The sequence below is a fragment of the Poeciliopsis prolifica genome, unplaced genomic scaffold (assembly GCF_027474105.1).
Source record: "Poeciliopsis prolifica strain line A6 unplaced genomic scaffold, Auburn_PproV2 SCAFFOLD083, whole genome shotgun sequence".
In the NCBI taxonomy this organism is placed as follows: domain Eukaryota; kingdom Metazoa; phylum Chordata; class Actinopteri; order Cyprinodontiformes; family Poeciliidae; genus Poeciliopsis; species Poeciliopsis prolifica.
The window spans coordinates 1,425,121-1,447,011 of NW_026562458.1; the positions used below are offsets into that span (position 1 = coordinate 1,425,121).

General features: G+C 37.9%; 2 protein-coding genes across 3 annotated transcripts; both read right to left on the reverse strand.

Moving 5' to 3' along the window:
• Positions 1–9,118: 9,118 nt before the first annotated feature.
• On the reverse strand, positions 9,119–20,656 carry LOC129353031 (nuclear factor 7, ovary-like). Of its 2 annotated transcripts, none has more exons than XM_055022243.1 (2): positions 20,508–20,656; positions 9,119–11,221 (listed from the first exon to the last, which is right to left on the reverse strand). In XM_055022243.1, exon 2 carries the CDS (start codon positions 11,202–11,204, stop codon positions 9,828–9,830), a length of 1,377 nt encoding a protein of 458 aa, XP_054878218.1. In that variant the 5' UTR covers positions 11,205–11,221; positions 20,508–20,656; the 3' UTR covers positions 9,119–9,827. The 2 variants fall into 2 exon arrangements, with proteins under 2 accessions (XP_054878218.1, XP_054878217.1); XM_055022242.1 differs by lacking the exon at positions 20,508–20,656 and adding an exon at positions 11,293–11,437.
• LOC129353036 (nuclear factor 7, ovary-like) lies at positions 18,326–20,432 on the reverse strand (the record flags this gene model as incomplete). The annotated part of the gene is made up of 1 exon (XM_055022247.1): positions 18,326–20,432. A coding segment is annotated over one exon (1,398 nt), but the record flags the coding sequence as incomplete, so codon positions are not given.
• Positions 20,657–21,891: the final 1,235 nt, after the last annotated feature.

The following is a 21,891-nucleotide window of genomic DNA, read 5'->3' on the forward strand; positions in this document are numbered from 1 at the left end:
ACTGTTTCCTGCTCATTTTTTTCCAAGACTTCCTGTTGGAATTCCAGTCTGGAGGCAGAGATGTGGCGCTCTGGAGGATTTTCTGTACATCTGCAGTTTCAGGAAAACAAATACTGGTGATGATGGTAGTTTTTGGTGAGTGAAATTCTCCTGGTAAAAAAAAAAGTTTTTTGAATGAACTAATTAATAAACACATTCACAGTAAAGCTTTTAGTTCTTCATCAATAATAAAAACCTCACTGTACTTCTGGATATTAATGTTCAATATCAATTTTCTTGCTGATCAATACTGAATAAAATTGATGCTGTATTCAGATTCAACAGCTGTGATTCAAATCTTGGATCCCTTAAAATAATTCATCAATCTAATGTATTCATGTTAAACTCAGAAGTACATTGAGGCGTCATTATCCAGGATATTTTTATCGTTTTAATAGTTTTCCAAGAACACAGACATACAGTGAACAGTTTGACTCCCTCTAACTAAAGTTACAGAGCCACTAATCTGACGAGAAGCAGTTGATACAAAACAAAAAAGAAAAGGTCATTACTTTAACTATACAGTTGGTGTCAGGCTCCGATGAATGATCCATTTCTTCCAGCATCTGTTGTATTTATAAGTGGCAAGTCTTAATGAAAAGGTCAGTCTCTCCATTCTGTGAATTTCCTCAATTATGTCCTTCCAGTCCGAACATGATGGTGGTTCCACATCAAGCCACCTGCGAGTTACAGCTTTCTTTGCAGCTGCTAATAGCATCAACAGGTGATTTCTATCAGACGTCTTCAGTTCCTGGGTAAATTACCAGGAAAACCACAGGAAACCCACAGCGTCAATTTAAGCCCATTTTAATATGGATTTCTTTCATGACTTCTGACCAGTAGGGGGCGATCTTAATACATTCCCAGAAACATGAAAATGTCCTGCAGACACATTCCCACAGTTCCTCCAGCATTTTGCCTTTTCAGCGTCGTTACAATGTTTGCTTTTAATATCAGGTGCAACAAAAACTCATCATGAATTTCCAGGAAAATTCCTTCCAGGCTGGAACTTGAGGTGTGAATCACAGAATTGCATATATTTAACCAAACATCATCAGTTATCCATATTTTGGCTTCTTTTTCCCATTTAACCTGAAGATATGTTGTTACATTTCCTCTCTGCTTGTAGACATGAGTATAGTTTGGATATTGTGTTTTGGGAAGTTTTCTGTTGCTTGAGTCTAAAAGGATTTTAAGTCTCATCCTCCTGCACAAGTTTATACTTTTATTGTAGTGATGCTTTAGTGAAGATATCTAAAAATGTCACATTTTTCCAGGTCATAGTGATCTTGAAGTGGTTTAAAACTTTTTAATTCTCTATTGCTTGTAAGCTTCCAGTAACTTGTGAAGCCTTTTTGTGACAACTGTGTAAAAATCTCTTATTCATTCTTGCAGAGAGAAAATCTCTATCATAATCAGGCCATCTTAAAATTCCAGCTCTTCTTTCAATCTTTACTTGCTTTAATATTTTCTGCCATGTGTCCAACGGCACTTTTAGCCATAATGGAATGAGGTCAGAATCTGTTTTTAATAAGGGATTGACGTCCATCTCAAATGTGAGATTATTCTGTCCCATTGGAGGAATTGTTTGTCAGGTATCTTTATAGGCAGAGCCTGAAAAAGATAAAGGATCTTTGGTCAAAGGTTCATCTTTATTATATCTATTCCATGATGTAAGTTAATGGGTAACAAAGACCAAGGCTGTAGATCCGCCTTCATCTCTGTTGTCAGTGGGATGTAATTGCATTCAAACAGGTTGCATAACTCTACAGGGACTTTAACTCCCAGATATTTATAGATTTATTGAGCCACTTGAACCGGGACATTTCCTGAATTCTTGGTGACGGTTGATAGTTAAATGAGAGAACTTGTGTTTTCTGTAAATGTGATTTATACCCTGAGTAAGTGCTGAATGTCTTGACCTTCCTATGGTGTTAGGGTCCATATGGACCCGTTTTGAGTTTTGACATGCATAAAAATACTTCATACATTTGTTTTTTGCCTTGAAACTGTTTGACTTTGTAAGGGACTACCATTTAAACAAAATAAAATCTTTTTTTTTTTTGTTTTTTTTTAACTAAATTATAAAGTGCTCTGGTGAAAAAAAAAGACTTTTGTGGTGTTCGGGTCATTTTAGACCCGGTTAAAATTTTTGATTATAAAACAAGACAAAATGCCAAAAATGAAATCATAAACACACAATCAACCAACAGCCTCTTCCTCCAACCAATTGAGCTTCATTTAGGGGCTTTTCTCTTTGCCTTTTTGGAGAACAAACAAAGGGAGATGTGTCCAGGCATGTCAAGCCATTTGAGTGTTGAGGTGGTGACTTGCAGAGAACACATCTCCAATTCACAGGATGCAACAATCAGGAGAAGATTCACTGTAAATGAAGCTTTGGATCACATCTTTGCTGCCAATGAGGCAGAGGACACACAGGATTTTAGCGATGGAGATGAGCAGGCCTCTGAGGACGAAGATGATGTGGAGTACCAATTGGAAGAAACGGATGTTAGGCCAAATTGGCCCACAGTCCGTCTTCAACACAAGGGGGAGCAAACAACTCGAAAAACCCAAACAGCGTTGCGGTCAGGTGAAAGGTATTTTAATCAAAAAGTCACAAGTAGTGACACAATAAAAACTGTTCTTTATAAAATCCAGTGTTCCATAAAAAAAGTCACCCGTTGAAGGCCACAGGTTGGGCTCCGCTTATTTTCTTGTTCGTGGCGGTGATCTATGTGTAGCGCGCACTACAGCCGGCCGCACAGCGCTCCACCACCGCTCCACTCCTCGGCGTGCCACGCCCCCTTACGTTTCGGTCCAACTAGAAGGAAAGAACAGGAAAGCGCCAGCATCCCCGCACCAGAACTCCGTCGAAAGACGTGCTTTTTGCCAGCACTCTGCAGGATCAGCTCGACCAGAAAGAACTTTACTTACAGGCGCGGGCAGAGGTTACCCTCTGCCCTGATCCTCTGTACTGGGCCGTCTGTCCAACTCTCGATCGCTTGTGCCGGATGAGCGGCTCCGTCTGCTCCCCACAGCGTGTCAGTTCCCGTGGCTGCAGAACCAGTTCTCTCTCTCTCTTCTTCTTCTTCTTCTTGTTGTGTTTATTGGCGGTTGGCAACAAACTTAGAGTAGCATTACCGCCACTTACTGGTATGGAGTGTGGCTCGTGTTGGTCTAACGCTCTCTCTGTATATATATACCTATATATATTCATACATACACCTACACAAAAAAAAGAAAAAACATATTTATATTTATACCTACACATACATACTTACATCCATATTTATATTCTACTCATCACTATCATCCATACATTAACTCTTATGTCTACTCTATCAAATTCTACTGAATATCTTAGTTTTCTTTAAAAATCGAATAACTATTTGTATATGTTTGCTCTCAAAACTCTTCCTCAAAATATCTATTAAATTAAATTTTTCCTTAATACTTTCAAACTCTTTTTTCATATATCTCCTCTCTCTTTCATATTTATCACATTCTAGAATAACATGTTCTACTGTTTCCCATTCTCCACAATACTCACATTTACCAGTTTCATGCTTTTGAATTCTAAAAAGTGAGTAGTTAAGTCCTGTATGCCCAAATCTTATCCTTGTTATCACTCTTTCCTCTTTTCTATTTCTTCTTCCCTTTCTTCTTTCTCCTACCATCTTCTGAATCTTATAAACCATCTTCCTGTTATTTCTTCATCCCACCTTTCCTGCCACTTTTCCCTCAGTTTTTCCTTAACTATACTCTTTCCTTCAGCTTTACTTGTTTTAACTTTAATGCTAATTGGATTTTGAATTGCCCCTTTTGCTAATTTATCTGCCCTCTCATTTCCTTCTATTCCAATATGTGCTGGAACCCAAACAAAATTAACTATCACCCCCATATTTTTTATTCTATATAATGTGTGAAATATTTCTAATAAAATGTCCATTCTACTATCCGATTGCTTGTTTTTAATACTTAATAATGCAGATCTTGAATCTGAACAGATTATAGTTTTTAATGGTTTTTTCTCTTCTACCCATTGTAAAGATATTAATATTGCCATCATTTCTCCTGTGTTCACTGATAATCCGTCTGTAATTTGTTTTCCTATTCTTATATTGAATTCTGGTTCTACAAACGCTATACCTACTTTTCCAGTTATTTTTGATGCATCTGTATAGATTTGAATATACTGATAATAATTGTTTAAAAGTACCTGCACTGAACTACTATCAATGATGACAGATTTATCCTGTTTCTTATCCATTATTGTCATATCTACTGTTGCTTCTGGTAGAATCCATGGTGGTTTTACTGATGTTGGTGTTTTATGACTAATTTCCAGATTACTCATGTTAAATTCTTTTATTTTGTTTTCAATTGTCCATCCAAGACTCCCCATTTCTTTTGTTTCTTTTTCCCAACATGGTTTTAAAATTTCCCTAGCCAGATGATCAATATTATTGCTTTGCAAATTTAACCAATAATTTAATTCCAACCTTAATCTTCTTAATTCTAACGGCATTTCTCCCATCTCTACTTCCATTGCTGCTCTTGCTGTGGTTTTAAATGCTCCAGAACATAATCTTAATGCTTGATGTTGTATTACATCTAATTTAACCAAATGTACTTTCGCTGCTGAACCGTAAACAATACAACCAAAATCTATGTTAGCTCTTATCATACCTGTATAAAACTGTCTCAAAGATTGCCTATCTGCTCCCCAATCATTGCCAGCCAAGCATCTCAAAATATTTAAGATTTTCTTACTTTTATCGACAACTTTCTGAATATGTACATTCCATTTTAGTTTATCATCAAACCATACTCCTAAAAATTTTATACACTTTACTTGCTCTAATTCTTGACTATATAATTTTAATTTTACTTCCCTGTTTATTTTTTTCCTATCAAATACCATTACTTTTGTTTTTTCAACTGAAAACTTAAATCCCCATTGCCATGCCCATCTCTCTAGCTCTTTAATAACATCTTGTAATTTTTTAACAATGAAACCTAAATTTTTCCCTCTTTTCCAAACCGCTCCATCATCCGCAAAGAGTGAACATCCCATTTCTTTATCAATACCTTTAAAAATATCATTTATCATAATAGAGAACAATAAGGGACTTCTTATACTCCCCTGTGGTGTTCCATTTTCTACTCTATATACTCCTGATGTTACTTCACCGATTCTAACTTGAATTTTCCTATTTAGTAAAAAGTCTTTAATCCATTGATATATCTTTCCTTTAATGCCCAACCTATATAATTTAATTAATAATCCCTCTACCCACATCATATCATACGCTTTTTCTATATCAAAAAATATTGCCACCACATTTTCTTTATTTACTTGTTTCTAATTTCTTGCTCTAGACATATTGTTGGATCATTAGTTCTCCTCCCTTTTCGAAATCCACTTTGATAATTTACTATATACCCCTTACTATTTAAATAATATACTAGTCTATTGTGAATCATGTTTTCCATTATTTTACATAAGTTTGATGTTAAAGCTATTGGCCTATAATTTTCTGGTTTTGATTGATCTTTCCCTGGTTTAGCTATTGGTACTATAATTGATTCTTTCCATTCCATTGGTAATTTCCCCTCCTCCCAAATTTTATTATATAATTTCAATATTATCTCTTTAGATTTTTCACTGAGCTGACTTATCATTCTATACCATATTTTATCTTTACCTGTATTTTTAAGTTTTGTAAATGAAGAGTTCAATTCAGCTTTTGTAAATTCAACATTTAACAAGTTATTTGCTTCTTCTTCATTCTGCAACACATCTTTATATTTGAGTTTTGTATTTTCTCTTCCTTTTCTTCCCTCCTCACTAATATTATCTGAACTGTGGATTTTACTGAATGTTCTTGCCAATATTTCTGCTTTATCTTCATCTTTAATTATATTTATATTATCTACTTTTAATATAGGATATTCAAATTCTCTTTTAATGCCATTCATTCTTCTAATCATTCTCCAATTTTTTTCTATTTTTGTTTCCTTCCCTATTGTGCTACAAAGTTTTTTCCAATATTCTCTTTTTGCATTCTTAATTATTCTCCTTACTATTGCTTGCTTTCTTTTATAATCAATTAAATTCTCATATTTTGAATTACCTCTTAATACCTTAAATGCTTTGTTTCTTACTTTTATTGCTTCTTTACATTCATTTGTCCACCATGGTGCTATTTTCTTATAATTTTTACACCCTATTTTCTTCATAGATTTATCTGCTGCTTCCAAGATTATCTCACAAATTTTTAAATTTATTTTATCTATATTCATTTCCATATCCACTTTTTCTAATTTTATTTGACTTAAAAATCTGAATTTAATCCAATCTGCTTTATTAAAATCCCATTTTTTATTGACCTTTATATTTTTATTATTTATATTAATCCTGCTTTTATTGTAATGGGATAATGATCAATACCTATTGTTGTATTTTTATCAATGATCCATTCACAAATACTCGCTAAACCATTTGAAACTATTGTTAAATCAATAACTGATTCCATTCCTGTTCTTACATTAAGTCTAGTTCCATCATTAATACATACAAGATTTTTACTTTCTATTAATTCTTCTATTATTTTCCCATTTCTATCGTTACATTTACCCCATAATGTACTATTAGCATTAAAATCCCCACACCAAATTACTTTTCCTTCCAAATATTCAGTTAATTCATCCATTATTTCAATTAATAATAATTACATGGATTATAAAAATTTATTATTTTAACTTTACCACCTTGTTCCCAAATTTCAATTATTATATATTCAAGTTCTTTCCCTTTCCCTAAAACCTGATATTGTTTCCCTTTTTTTACAAATATTCCACATCCACCTCCTCCTCCCTCCTGTCTATCTCTTCTTACACTACCATATCCGTTAATCACAAAATCTAAAGTTGCTTTTAGCCATGTTTCCTGAATACAAATCATTTCTGGTTTTTCCTCAAGACTATCAATATATCCTTTAAGTTCCTGTCCGTTAGCAATCAAACTTCTTGCATTCCATTGTAATATTAACATGAATTATTTCCACCAGATGTTCCTGGCTTCCCGTCTACCTCCAATTTTTTCTTTATGTTCTCCCATGATCCCTCTTTAAACCCCAAAAACTTTTCCGTTCCCCTCACTATAATTTTAATCTTCTCCGTTTTATTCTTGGCTTGGTCAGTGCAGTTGATAACATCTGCCATGAATAATATTAGTTTTTCTACTGATATCACAACCTTTTCCTCTGACTGTATCTCACTTTGCAGTGGAATTTGCCTCGTTTTTTCAATCTCTTATTTTCTGTTCTTTCACATTTTTAACTGCCTCTGCATAGTTTATATTTTTAGTCATTTTAATCTGTGTGACTTCTTTTGCTTTCTTCCTGACTTCACATCCTCCATATGTAACTCTATGATTCCCTCCACAGTTACAACATTTTTCTTGTACTTCTTCTTTACATTCTTCTAATTTGTGATCTTCTCCACATTTTGGACATCTCTGCTTTCCTTTGCAAACTGCTGCTATGTGTCCATATCTTTGACATTTAAAGCAACGAAGCGGTGGAGGGATATAAGGCCTGACCTGAAAACTGAGATAACCTATTTTGATGTTTAGTGGTAATTCTTTCTCTTCGAAATCCATGAGTATTGACAGACTCCCCACTCTCTCCCCGTTTATTGTTTTGGACAATCTCTTTAAGTTATTCACTTTTGCACCAACTACACTTTTCTTGATTTTATCAAGATCTTCATCTAGAGGGATCCCATAAATCACTCCTCTAGTTTTTTTATTTTCTCCAATGATTCTTTTCTCCAACACATTCTTTTTACAAATATTCTCCACGTTTAGAGCCTTGTTCTTTTGTTCTTCGTTTTTACAAACCACCAACAGATTCCCATCTCTCAACATTTTTACCATTTCAACATCTCCAATTTTCTTTTTTATTTCTCTTGACACCACAATGGGGCTGATGTTATCTTGTCCTTCCTCATTTTTAAGTTTTAATATTATTTTAAATTCCTCCCGCACAACTTTCCTCCTAACTATCCTTTCTTCCTCTGAGCTACTTTCTTCCAGTTCTCGTTTACTTCCTTGACTTTCACCAATTTCTTTTCTTTCATCTATTTTGTTTCTTCCATGTTCTCTCCCTCTTCCTCTCCCACTGGCGTCCACCCATCATAATCCATATCTTCCTCATCTCCTAACTCCATTACCAACCGAACCATTCACATACCAGTTTATGCTCAATCCGCCTTTTACAATTTCAATTTGCAATTTGTTTTTCCGCCTTCTTCCTCCAACCGTCTCCTCCGACCTCGACCTCGTTCTCTCTCTTCTTCCCAGCCAAGCTCCCTTTATTTTGGCTCTAATCAGCCTCTGCTGACACCTGTCTGGGTGGCCAATTAGTGCGCCCCGCCTCCCGAGACAACCACCTTCAGTCCAGGGTGTTTGGATTGTCAAAAGGGGAAAAGGAAAAAGAAAAGAAACACCAGGCTCTTATTTTGTGTAGAGACCAAATGAAGAGAAAAGGGAAAATCTCCCAGTTCTTCTTAAAGAGGCAAAAACCAGGACCAGGACCAGACCAGGTAATATTCTGGGCTCTGAGTTTACATTTACATGTTCACTGTTCCATAGAGCCGTTTAACGTCTTGTTTGGTCATGGCAAATCTTTGTTAAATAAACCATTTTAATTTGATTGTGAGAGAAAATATTTGTTTCCTTTCGTTCATCATTTTTATATGGACCCGTCTGATAAAGCCTTGCTCACCCTTTGGCCTCCCCTTGGAAAAAAGTCGAGCTCCGCCACTGGATAAAAGTAGCAGCTAATTAAATCACTTTGATGTCTCAAACACAAAGTGCAACAATAATGCAAAAATAAAAAAATGAACCAGAAATAATTTTTCATTGGATTCAGAGCAAATCGATCAACATCACCATCTGAAACTGAATTAATAGAAGAAATCACTGATGCAACAGATAGTAAGAAATTATCTGCAGGGTTTTCATGGATCTACAGAAAGATTTTCACACAATAAAACCTCAGAGAAGAAATGAATGGAAATAACATTTATTACAGTTCTGCAGTCATTTCATACATCATCTCCCTAAAAATGGAAAACAAATTATACAGAGATGAAAAGTACAAAACTTCTTCCTCTGTTTTGTTTCCAAACAAAAACTAAAGTCAGACTAAAGAATCAGAAATGAAAGATTAACGCTGCCCTCCTGCAACAAGATTCAGTTTCTGCTGCTTCACAAACATCATGTAGAGTTTATCATTGTTCTGAAACCTTTATGGTAACAAACTGGATGATAATCTGGATTATGAAGCTCTGATGAACCAAAGTGTTTGGAACTGAACTGAACAGAAAGTCTCTAGACCAGATTAAAATCTGCTGGGATTAACCATGGACAACATGGACTTGGATTATTATCACAGGATTTTCTGGTATTTACTGGATCATAAAAGTGATGATAGAAAGTATAAACACAGCATTGATCAGGGGAATAGTCAAAGCAACACTAATAAACACTTAGCAGGAAGTGAAAAGGTCATTTCAGATTCATTCAGTAGTTCAGTTTTATCACTCAGCAGCTAAAAATAGACGCATTAATTAAACATGTAGACATTAATTTCTGCTGTCATGGAATCAATAGTTGGAAAGTCAGAGATGAAGAGTCTCCAGATGATCAGATCATCTCCAGTTTCCTCTTTAAAACTCACAGTTTCAATCTGATCAATAAGTTTTGATTTGGATCATCAGAGCTGCTGCTTGATCACTGAGATCTTCATCGGTTCCATCTTTAAGGTTTTATGAGTGTAGAAATATGGAAACATCTTGTGAGTGAAGGTGTGTGTGAAGGTGTGTATGTGTGTGTTAGTATCCAGATCAGAGAAGGACAGCTTTCCTCTGTCCCAGTCCAGATTCACTCTGATCCTCTGGAGATTCTTCTGGACTGAGAGACCAGTGGAAGGAGCTGGTGGAGAATGTGCACAGTATTGATTTATATACAACCATCCAGACTTTATGCCTCCCTTCCTCTGAACAGATTCTTCTAACACACCAAGTATCCAGTATGAACTGTCTCCAACATCAACATCCCAGCTGTGGTTCCCTGAGTTAAAACCATCAGAACTCAGAACAGAACAGTAATATTTATCAAATCTCTCTGGATTATCAGGAAGCTGCTGTTTCTCTCCTCTAGTCAAACTGGTCAGATCTTCAGACAGATGGAGTTCTTTACCAGCCGTGTTTGGGTCCAGAACCAGAGGAGTGTAGGTCACCATGGTCTCCATGTTGCTCCAGATGTTGAAGGCCAGGTTGCCCAGATGTTTGGCCTGGTCTATCAGAGCTCCTGAGGGCAGCTGTGGATCCTCCAGCAGGGGGCAGCGCTGGACTCTTTCCACTGCAGCCTTGTAGTTGTGCAGGAATGAGACGTCTTCAGCTCTCAGCTCCTCCTCTGTGGCTCTGACTGTGTCTGAAAGAGCTGCTATCTCTCTGCTCAGAGCCTCCATCTTCTCCTTCATCATCCCTCTCTTCTGCTCCTCTTCCTCCCTCAGTGCAGCCAGCCTGGCCTCCTCTTCCTCTGCTAGAAACTGATGAAGCTGCTTAAACTGCTCCCTAATCTGCCTCTCTGTGTGTCGGGCCTGGACCTTCAGGTGTTCTGCTGTCTGATCAAACTCCTCCTGAACTTTCTTCCTGAGCTCCAGCTTCTTCTTTAAAGGCTCCAGAGTTTCCTGAAGCTTCTTCTTGTGTTGCTGAGCAGCTTCATCAATGGGTCTGAATCTGTGATTGGTGTGTTTTTCTGAATGACTGCAGACGACACACACTGGCTGCTGATGGTCCAGACAGAAGAGTGTGAGTTTCTCAGAGTGCAGACTGCAGAGATCCTCTGAAGCTCTCTTCTCTCTCCGCTGTAAGAAAGTCTCACACAGATTCTTTAGTGCCAGATTACAGGGTGGATCTTTGATGAATGATATTGCCTTACAAACTGGACACTCTCTTCCTGGTGTCTCTCTCCAGTATTTCTGCAGACACTCCTTACAGAAGCTGTGGCTGCATGACAGAATAACCGGATCCTTAAATATCTCCAGACAGACCGGACAGCAGAGATCATCGTCTGATCTGGAAGCCATTTTGTCTCAGAGTGAAGCTGAAACCACAGCAGACAGAAGGTCAAACCAGGAAGTCAGTTTCTCTCCTGTAGAAACTTTCTGAACTTACTTTCACTTTGATCTGCTTGTTGTTCCTCCTGCAGCAGTCTGTGTTCCAGTGTCTAGTTGCTCAGTTCTCTCTCTGTTCTCCTTGTTCAGTTTGATTTCAGTCGGAGACGAAGGCAGGTGTCAGAGTTCATCCTCAGGGTGTTTACTCAATCTGTTTTTCTCTCAACTGTTTCCTGCTCATTTTTTCCAAGACTTCCTGTTAGAATTCCAGTCTGGAGGCAGAGATGTGGCGCCCTCTGGAGGATTTTCTGTACATCTGCAGTTTAAAACAACAATACTGGTGATGATGGTAGTTTTTGGTGTTGAGTGAAATTCTCCTGGTAAAAAAATATGTTTCAGTTTTTCAAACTGAAACTTTAAATAAAAATACTGTGAATGAAAACCAAAATAAAATATATTAGAATAAATAAAGTAAATAAAATCTATTGTTCATGTTTTGTGTGTTGGAGGTTCGTTCTAAAATCTGGTTTTGTCTCACATCTCTATGATATTAATTAATCCACTACTTTTGTTACTGTGAGCCTCAAACCATAAAATCTTATGTTATTTCATGGAACTGCAGAGTTCTTCTATGCCTCCCAAAAGTCAAGTTAGTCATAAATAGGTTGAAAGAAATGGACTCCAAAATCGTGTTTTTCTTCAGGAAATGCATCTTCTGGATGAGGACGACCTAAAAGTGAGGAGGAGGTGGAGGGGAAATATATATACGGCACCGTTCACATCTCACTCCAGGGGTTCTGACTAATCCATGAATCGTTGCCACTGCAAATTAAACACATTATTAAAGATAACAGAGGAAGGGATCTAATACTTCAAGGCTCCATAATGTTGGAAACTCTAATTTTAACTAATATTTATGGCCGAATGTGGATGACAGTAAATTTTACAATCATTTATTCCTCACCCTTTCAACGCTTAAAGGATCACACATAATGGGGGGAACTTTAATTGTACATTAAATCCAAACATGGACAGATCAACCGGAATAGATCAGTCGCATAACAACTGTAGAGCTGCAACTCATAGAATGATGAAGGAGCTGAAGTTGCTGGATGTATGGGGAGAGAAAAACCAGCCAGCAAAGTAAACTCCTGTTATCCAAGTACTTTAAAACCCACTCCAGAATCGGCTTCTTTTTACTTTCTATAGAGGCTGGAATCCAAGATGGCTCCTATGGCAATATTGTAATTTCAGACCTCGCTCCATGTTGTTTGGTTTATAAAGATGATCAATTAAAGAGAGACCCACTGAGACGGCAGTTCCAGCATAAATGGTTACAAGACGAAATATTTAGGGAAACAAATTGACACGTTTTCCCAAATTAATACAACAGAAACAGCAGCATGTACAAAATGGGAAGCATTTACGGCCCTCCTGAGAGCACATATTATTAGTTATACAGGGTTTAAAACAAAGAGAAAAAACTAGAATACAATTGGAAGATAAAATAAATTCAAGCTAAAGTAAATAAGAGCAACGACCCAACACTAGAAAAGGATTTATTGATTTTGAGAATATGATCAATATTCAGCTTCAAGAGCTGCAGCAAGTCTTTTGCAACTCAGGCAAACATTTTATGAACAAAGCAACAAAGAAGGCAAGTTACTGGCCTGGCAAATAAAACAGAAACTAAACAACCAATCACATCCATAATATGAAATGAACTAATCTCACAAGATCCGCAAGAAATTAACACAGCCTTTAAGAATTACTGTGAAGAATTGCATAAAGAACAAATAAGCATAAAACTAGAAGACATGAATCAACTTTTTAAACATTTAAATAGAGCTAAATTTTAGAGGAAGACAAGGACAATTTGAATCTATAAATGACAGAAGAAGCGTTGGGCAAGCCATGAAATCAGGGAAAAGAGCCGGACCAGACGGTCTTCCAATAGATTTATATAAGACCTTTAATAACAAGCTTTTCACCCCATTATTAGCTGTTTAAAGACATTTTCCATTCTAATTATCCCCCCTCAATGAATGCTGCCATGATTATCCTTTTGCCAAAGCCAGACAGACCTCCACGTAAATATGAGAACTTTAGGCCGATTAGTTTACTTAACTCTGATCTGAAAATCATCTCCAAGCTGCCAGCACCACGTTTACAAAAGGTCTTACCAGATACAATCCACCCAGATCAAAACGGATTTATTTTGGGGAGGCAAGGTTTTTATACCGTGAGGCGAGTGTTAAACATAATTCATTATTATAAAGGAACCTCAGAATCAACTTCAGAAGTATTACAGTTTAATATAGTTTCTGAATTTAAATATTTTCACATTTCTTCAGATCTTGAACAGGAATCTGTGACCAATTGCAGACTCATTTCAAAGGAAGTGGAGAGTTCATGTGAAAGGTGGATGCCACTACCAATATCTATGATTGGAAGAATACATATAAAAATGAATATGTTGCCAAAGTTACTATATATATTCCAGAATGTTGCTCTTCCGCCTCCTGCTGGTTTCTTTTCACAAATAAAGAGCAGATGTTACGTTTCTGATGGAACAACAGAAGTCCAGAATCCGTTTGTCTTTACTGTCCCTCCCTTGTCGTGAAAACTGGTATGAGGAGGTGAGATCTGTCCAGGTTCACGCAGAAAAAGATCATAACGAGCCTGAGAGACTGAAGTAATCTGGTATGATTTAATCCAGATTATGGAAAAATGTATCATGTTGAAGTATTAATGATTATGAAGTGAGTAAATTCTGAAGTTGATTGTTGATGATTATATAAATCAGTTAAACAATGAATCATAAGTTTAAAGTATAATCTTACTGGATTAAAAGTGAATGAGTATTAAGAAGTTATGATTGAAGAAATGTATTAAAAGCGATTGTGTCGATGAGTTATAAGTTCGTATAACATGTGAAGGACTGAAATCAAATACTAAAGAGTATAGGGAGAGCCTGGGTGCAGAGGCAGGCCTGGACATGTCTTGGTGACGGGTGAGGACATGCCCAGCCTGGACGCTAAAAGAAGAAATCTGGAAAACGAGCCAGAGAGCCTAATGTAATCAAGCAAAGCAGAAGGGGACAAGTGATGACCAAATATGGAAGAGCATGAAGCCTGGTATGAAGTAATCAAGTCCCTGAGAAATCATGTAATGGTGTATCTGCTCCCCATACACAACAGCGAGGGGAAAAGAGTATAAATAAGCGGAGAAGCGGAGAGCTTTGGGTTTGTCCGTCTCCAGCAAGTGGAGCAGGCAGCAGCAGGCCAGAGACCAACAAGAAGCAGCGCCCCGGACCCAGAGGAAGACAAGCCTCCGCTCTGCTGGATGAGACGGGACCCGATGCCCAACAGCTCTGGCTCCTGATTCGACTGAGGCTCCACCCTCAACCCAAACGTTCTCAAGAATTACTGCAACGGACTTGGGGATCGGACAAAGATCACATCAGTGATGAAGATTTGGGACGTTGGAAAGATAACTAGCAGCTCTGCTTTGTTCCTGTTCGAAGGAGGATTCGTCAAACCAAAACCAGACTCTGTCCAAGGAGATTCATGTCTCCTGTTGCCGAGATCCTCTATCACCTGGTATGAGTCGCCTGCACCCCAAAAAAGCCCTACTTAGTAAATTGATGACATAGTTTAGGGAAAGGAGTTAGGAGAGGTTTATGTTGATTTTATTCAAATTTATTTTTTAATTCTTAGATACTTGTAATCATTGATAATTAATCTGATTGCCATTTACTCCTGCTTAAAGCTTGTTAAATAAATATATTAAAATTCTAACGAGGTTTGTGGACATTGAAATTAATTGAGTCATTTCATTAGTATTGGTTCTTCTACTTAATGTAAATTTATATTCATGGTTCTAGAAATGTGGAGGCTCTGGACTTTCCTTTAGTTGACACATAAAATAATGACCCTGGACTCAAAGTCACTGAAACTATTCTAGCCGTTAACAAGTGCTGGTTATCCTTAGAGAGAGGGCTGCCGTTAACAGAAGTGGTTATTGGAGTTATGCAGTTGTTACGGCTACTCAACTGATTGCTTCTTAACTGAAAAGGGTCATAACTTCTGGATTGTAGGTAGTTAGAGCTAGACGAGTCTCTCTCTGCGCCAGCTTAGACAGATTGTCCCTCTCAGTCCTTCTGCAGGGTAATACCCAGGTCTTAGGGACTTTCCGGACCCGTTAGACGGAGAGCTGGTCAGTATCAGCCCAGAGGAGCGGTGAGGGTTCGGCCGACTATTGCGTAATAACAAACACCCTTAAGACCAGGGAGGCTTGAAGTGCCCAGATTTCCACTTGTATTACGATGCTGTGCAGTTGAGGTCTATGATGTTTTATTACAGTCATCATTCTCTACATTGGACTGACAGAGACTCAGGATTTAACATCGATTCTCCCTTCATATTTATATTCAATATTAAATATGCATTTAAAGCGTGGAAAGACTCAGGAATCTTTATGTACCAGATTCAGACGAAATAATGAGCTTTCAGGATCTGCAACATAAACTCCACCTGGATAAAAACACTTCTTTAAATATCTTCAACTCAGAAACTTCATCAGAACGAGTCAAAATAATGAGCTGACAAAACCAAGTTTAGAAAAACTGTTAACAAAGGACAGTTTGAAGAAAGGTATCATAGGAGAGTTTTATCACTCGATGGTGTTACACACATCTGAAGGATCTCATGATAAACTGAAGGCTTGGAAAGAAGATTTACTGCTAGAGTTATCTGAGGAAGATTGGCAAACAGCAGGCAAACTGGCCCACACCAGCTCCATCACCAGCTCCTAAATGGTCCAGTTCAGATGGTTAATGCGGGTTTACATGACACCAGTGGAGCTAACTGGTATAACTGGGAGATGCCTGATGTATGTCTAAAATGTACAGAGGACAGAGGAGCTCTGGCTCACTGTATGTGCTATTGTAGCAAAAATATATTGTTTTGGAAAGAAGTAAAACTGAGAAAATAATTTCCAAACAATAATTTTTGATCCAAAGCTGTTTGTGTTTGGACTGAACCCTGGAAAACATAATTATCCTGAAAACAAACTGACATTTATAAACCTGAGTTTGCTCAATGCCAAAAGATGTAAATCATTGTTTTGGAAAAAGACTCATAGAGCGACTATAAACCAATGGAAGATGTTTTCTGCCCTCCCGCTGGAAAAGATCACATGTGCATTAAAGGGAAAACAGGATCTGTTTGAGTTCATCTGGAATCCCTTCATTAAGGATGTCAAGGATCTGAACATGTGGATGACTGAAGAACATGTTCACTGCAGTTCCCACAGACTATTAGAGGACATACACTGTTGGTTTAATATCTCAATATAAAGATGATATGTGGAATATGTGATGTTGCATTAGAACCAGGATTGTGAGGCATTTTATCTGTTTTTATTTTCACCTGAACAAAGCTGCTGCTACTGATCTCACACTATACAAAATGTTCAAGCTGTTTGTCTAAACTGCTAAAACTCCAATCAAGAGATTTTGAAAAAAATAAAATCTATGTATAACTCTGATTTTGCCATATTTAACATATTGTTCAGAGGTGTTGGGAATTAATGACTAAAGCTCTTTACAGCCACTGAGTTCCTACAGAAACATTAGAATCATCCATAATGTTGGTTATTATGAGGCCACAAACCCGTTAGTATTAAAATCTAAAACTCTTAACCTGAAGAGCTGCTGGGTTTTAAAATTGCTCAAATGATGTTTAAGGCCTGTAATAAACTGCTGCCTGAGCTCATAGAGAGCATGTTTTATGGAAGAGAAGAGGATAAAACTTCAACTCAAACTGAAGGATTTGTAGTTTAGCAACAACAAGAAACAGCTTTTGAGTTTCAATTCATGGGGTAAAATTATGAAACAAGTTAAATGAGGAGTTAAAGTCAAGATTTAATACAATTTAAAAGGAAATATAAGGAGGTCATTTTCACACCATATAGAATTATGGGTGATTGTTGGCACTAATGTGTTTCCGTAAACTGAGGCTAATGCATATGTTTGGGTATGGATGTATATATTTAGACACGTAAACCCAGATAAAATGGATAATTAAATAACCAGTTTATTTTTATTTCTGATTGATATTAATGAGGATCCATCTGAAAATATTGTACGAGTTCATGGGGTCAGAGGTCATGAGTTCCTTCCTTCTTCCTGCTCCTTTTCCAGCATGTTAAGATTACTGAGGTACTAAAATATGTCTGTCGCATTCCTTGTTCTTGTGCAGGATTTTATCCGACTATCATGTTGGAAATAAAGTTTCATTCATTCATTTTAACCCTGATGGACGAGAGAGCAGACAGACGGCCACCAAGAAACGGATCAGCATCCGGTCCAGAACCTTCCTGTAACAGAACGGACCTGATCAATATATGGAGAAACAAACATGTTGATTCCAGTGTTTAACATGGAGGAACAGGGACAGATCTCAACAGTCTCACTGAGACTTTTGGCTGATTTCTTTGGATATTGTAGATAAAGTGATGGACTCAGAGATACAAGCTTCTATCCTTACAGACCACAAGGCCATTATTATTAAAATAGATAGAAATTAACCTGCTGCAATCAGAGCAAAGAATACTGGACATTTAATACAACTTGGCAACAAAGCAAAGGATTTACCAACAAGTTGCTCTGAAAGGCCTCAGAACAGGAAGATGAGGGTCTGTGGAGCTACAAGAACCAGGAATCAGACCAAAGCATTGCAGTTATACTTTATATAGGCCATCAGTGAAGGATTCACATGGAAAAGGATTTAAAAGCCTCATATGTTTAAAAGATCCCAGAACCATGAAAGATGCAGGAACGGCTCGCCTGGGCGCCCCCTGCTGGCTGAACCAAAGACCTTCACATGAAACTAAAACCATCAGAAGAACCAAAGTGGAGTTTGGAGGAGGTTCTGCTATTTGACACAACAGTGAATGAATCAGAAATGATTTGATGCTCATTTGATGGATTCCATCACATTCTGACTTTCAAACTGTGGATCCAAACTGAGACTCTAAAAATGACAGGAAGTTCTGTAAATGTAAACCACAATAAAACCTCAGAGAAGAAATGAATGGAAATAACATTTATTACAGTTCTGCAGTCATTTCATACATCATCTCCCTAAAAATGGAAAACAAATTATACAGAGATGAAAAGTACAAAACTTCTTCCTCTGTTTTGTTTCCAAACAAAAACTAAAGTCAGACTAAAGAATCAGAAATGAAAGATTAACGCTGCCCTCCTGCAACAAGATTCAGTTTCTGCTGCTTCACAAACATCATGTAGAGTTTATCATTGTTCTGAAACCTTTATGGTAACAAACTGGATGATAATCTGGATTATGAAGCTCTGATGAACCAAAGTGTTTGGAACTGAACTGAACAGAAAGTCTCTAGACCAGATTAAAATCTGCTGGGATTAACCATGGACAACATGGACTTGGATTATTATCACAGGATTTTCTGGTATTTACTGGATCATAAAAGTGATGATAGAAAGTATAAACACAGCATTGATCAGGGGAATAGTCAAAGCAACACTAATAAACACTTAGCAGGAAGTGAAAAGGTCATTTCAGATTCATTCAGTAGTTCAGTTTTATCACTCAGCAGCTAAAAATAGATGCATTAATTAAACATGTTGACATTAATTTCTGCTGTCATGGAATCAATAGTTGGAAAGTCAGAGATGAAGAGTCTCCAGATGATCAGATCATCTCCAGTTTCCTCTTTAAAACTCACAGTTTCAATCTGATCAATAAGTTTTGATTTGGATCATCAGAGCTGCTGCTTGATCACTGAGATCTTCATCGGTTCAATCTTTAAGGTTTTACTAATGTTAAAGTATGGAAACATCTTGTGAGTGAAGGTGTGTGTGAAGGTGTGTATGTGTGTGTTAGTATCCAGATCAGAGAAGGACAGCTTTCCTCTGTCCCAGTCCAGATTCACTCTGATCCTCTGGAGATTCTTCTGGACGGAGAGATGAGTGAGAGGAGCTGGTGGAGAACATGCTGAATATTTACCTTCATAGAACAATATAAAAAACCATCCAGACTCTATGAATCCCTTCCTCTGAACAGACTCTTCTAACACACCAAGCATCCAGATTTTACTGTCTCCAACATCAACATCCCAGCTGTGGTTCCCTGAGTTAAAACCATCAGAACTCAGAACAGACCAGTATCTATCAAATCTCTCTGGATTATTAGGAAGCTGCTGTTTCTCTCCTGCAGTCAAACTGGTCAGATCTTCAGACAGATGGAGTTCTGACCCAGCCGTGTTTGGGTCCAGAACCAGAGGAGTGTAGGTCACCATGGTCTGCATGTTGCTCCAGATGTTGAAGGCCAGGTTGCCCAGATGTTTGGCCTGGTCTATCAGAGCTCCTGAGGGCAGCTGTGGATCCTCCAGCAGGGGGCAGCGCTGGACTCTTTCCACTGCAGCCTTGTAGTTGTGCAGGAATGAGACGTCTTCAGCTCTCAGCTCCTCCTCTGTGGCTCTGACTGTGTCTGAAAGAGCTGCTATCTCTCTGCTCAGAGCCTCCATCTTCTCCTTCATCATCCCTCTCTTCTGCTCCTCTTCCTCCCTCAGTGCAGCCAGCCTGGCCTCCTCTTCCTCTGCTAGAAACTGATGAAGCTGCTTAAACTGCTCCATAATCTGCCTCTCTGTGTGTCGGGCCTGGACCTTCAGGTGTTCTGCTGTCTGATCAAACTCCTCCTGAACTTTCTTCCTGAGCTCCAGCTTCTTCTTTAAAGGCTCCAGAGTTTCCTGAAGCTTCTTCTTGTGTTGCTGAGCAGCTTCATCAATGGGTCTGATTCTGTGATTGGTGTGTTTTTCTGAGTCTCTGCAGATGTGACACACTGGGTGCTGATGGTCCAGACAGAAGAGTTTGAGTTTCTCAGAGTGCAGACTGCAGAGATCCTCTGAAGCTCTCTGCTCTCTCTGCTGTAAGAAAGTCTCAATCAGATTCTTCAGAGCCAGATTTAAAGGTGGACGTTCTTTAGAAGATCTCCTTTTACAAACTGGACACTCTCTTCCTGGTTTCTCCCTCCAGTATTTCTGCAGACACTCCTTACAGAAGCTGTGGCTGCATGACAGAAGAACCGGATCCTTAAATATCTCCAGACAGACCGGACAGCAGAGATCATCGTCTGATCTGAAGCCATTTTGTCTCACAGTGAAGCTGAAACCACAGCAGACAGAACGTCAAACCAGGAAGTCAGTTTCTCTCCTGTAGAAACTTTCTGAACTTACTTTGACTTTGATCTGCTTGTTGTTCCTCCTGCAGCAGTCTGTGTTCCAGTGTCTAGTTGCTCAGTTCTCTCTCTGTTCTCCTTGTTCAGTTTGATTTCAGTCGGAGACGAAGGCAGGTGTCAGAGTTCATCCTCAGGGTGTTTACTCAATCAGTTTTTATCTCAACTGTTTCCTGCTCATTTTTTCCAAGACTTCCTGTTTTAATTCCAGTCTGGAGGCAGAGATGTGGCGCCTCTGGAGGATTTTATGTACATCTGCAGTTTAAAACAACAATACTGGTGATGATGGTAGTTTTTGGTGTTGAGTGAAATTCTCCTGGCAAAAAAAAAATCTGAAATGTTTTGACTCAAATTTGATCAATTCTGTGAAATTTCTTTTTCAAACTGAAACTTTAAATCCAAATACTGTGAATGAAACCAAAATAAATATATCATATAATAATAAATAAAATAAATAAAATAAAATCTCCTACAAGGTCTGCTGCATTATTCCCCAATACCATAGAGGGCATATCTGGGGCTCATAATATAGCTGATCTATGGAGACAGCACTATTCTGCCTTATTTAACTGTGTACAAAATGAACCCTATGTACGGGGAAACATTGCTAAGAATGATGTGGTTATAATAACCCCTAGTGAAATTCAGCAGGCTATAGTGAATTTGTGTGAGAAAAAGCAACAGGTTCTGATGGCACTGCAGCAGAACATTTGAAATATGCTAGCCAAAAAGTGTCTGTGCTGCTTGCAATGTGTTTTTCTGGGTTTATGACCCATGGGCAGTTGCCTGATTCCTTACTGTCTGTTACCCTTGTGCCAGTAATTAAGGACAAAACTAATAAGGTTGGCAGCCTTGATAACTACAGACCCGTAGCTAGTGTGTGTTATATAAAGTATTAGAAAAAATTTTGCTTGGTCGGCTTAATCAGTTTATTAGTACAACAGATAATCAATTTGGTTTTAAAGCCAAGCTGGGAACTGATTTCTGTATTTACGGCCTGAAAGAAGCTGTAAGAACATACTTAAGGACAAATTCATCTGTGTTACTTGGGTTTATTGATGCTTCTAAGGCCTTTGATTGTGTCAATCACAATAAGTTATTTGACAAATTAAAAAAAAGGTGTTCCAGATATTATTACACGAATTTTAGTTTACTGGTACTTTAACCAGACAATGCATGTAAAATGGGAAATAACATCTCTGGTGTTAGTAATGGTGTGCGGCAGGGTGGGCTTCTTTCACCTGCCCTGTTTAACTTGTATATGGATGACCTATCAAAAGAAATGAACCTCTGTAAAACCGGGTGTATGATTGGTGATACTTTGGTCAATCACTTCATGTATCTGATGACCTGGCTGTTCTCTCACCCAGCAGTGCTGGTTTTCA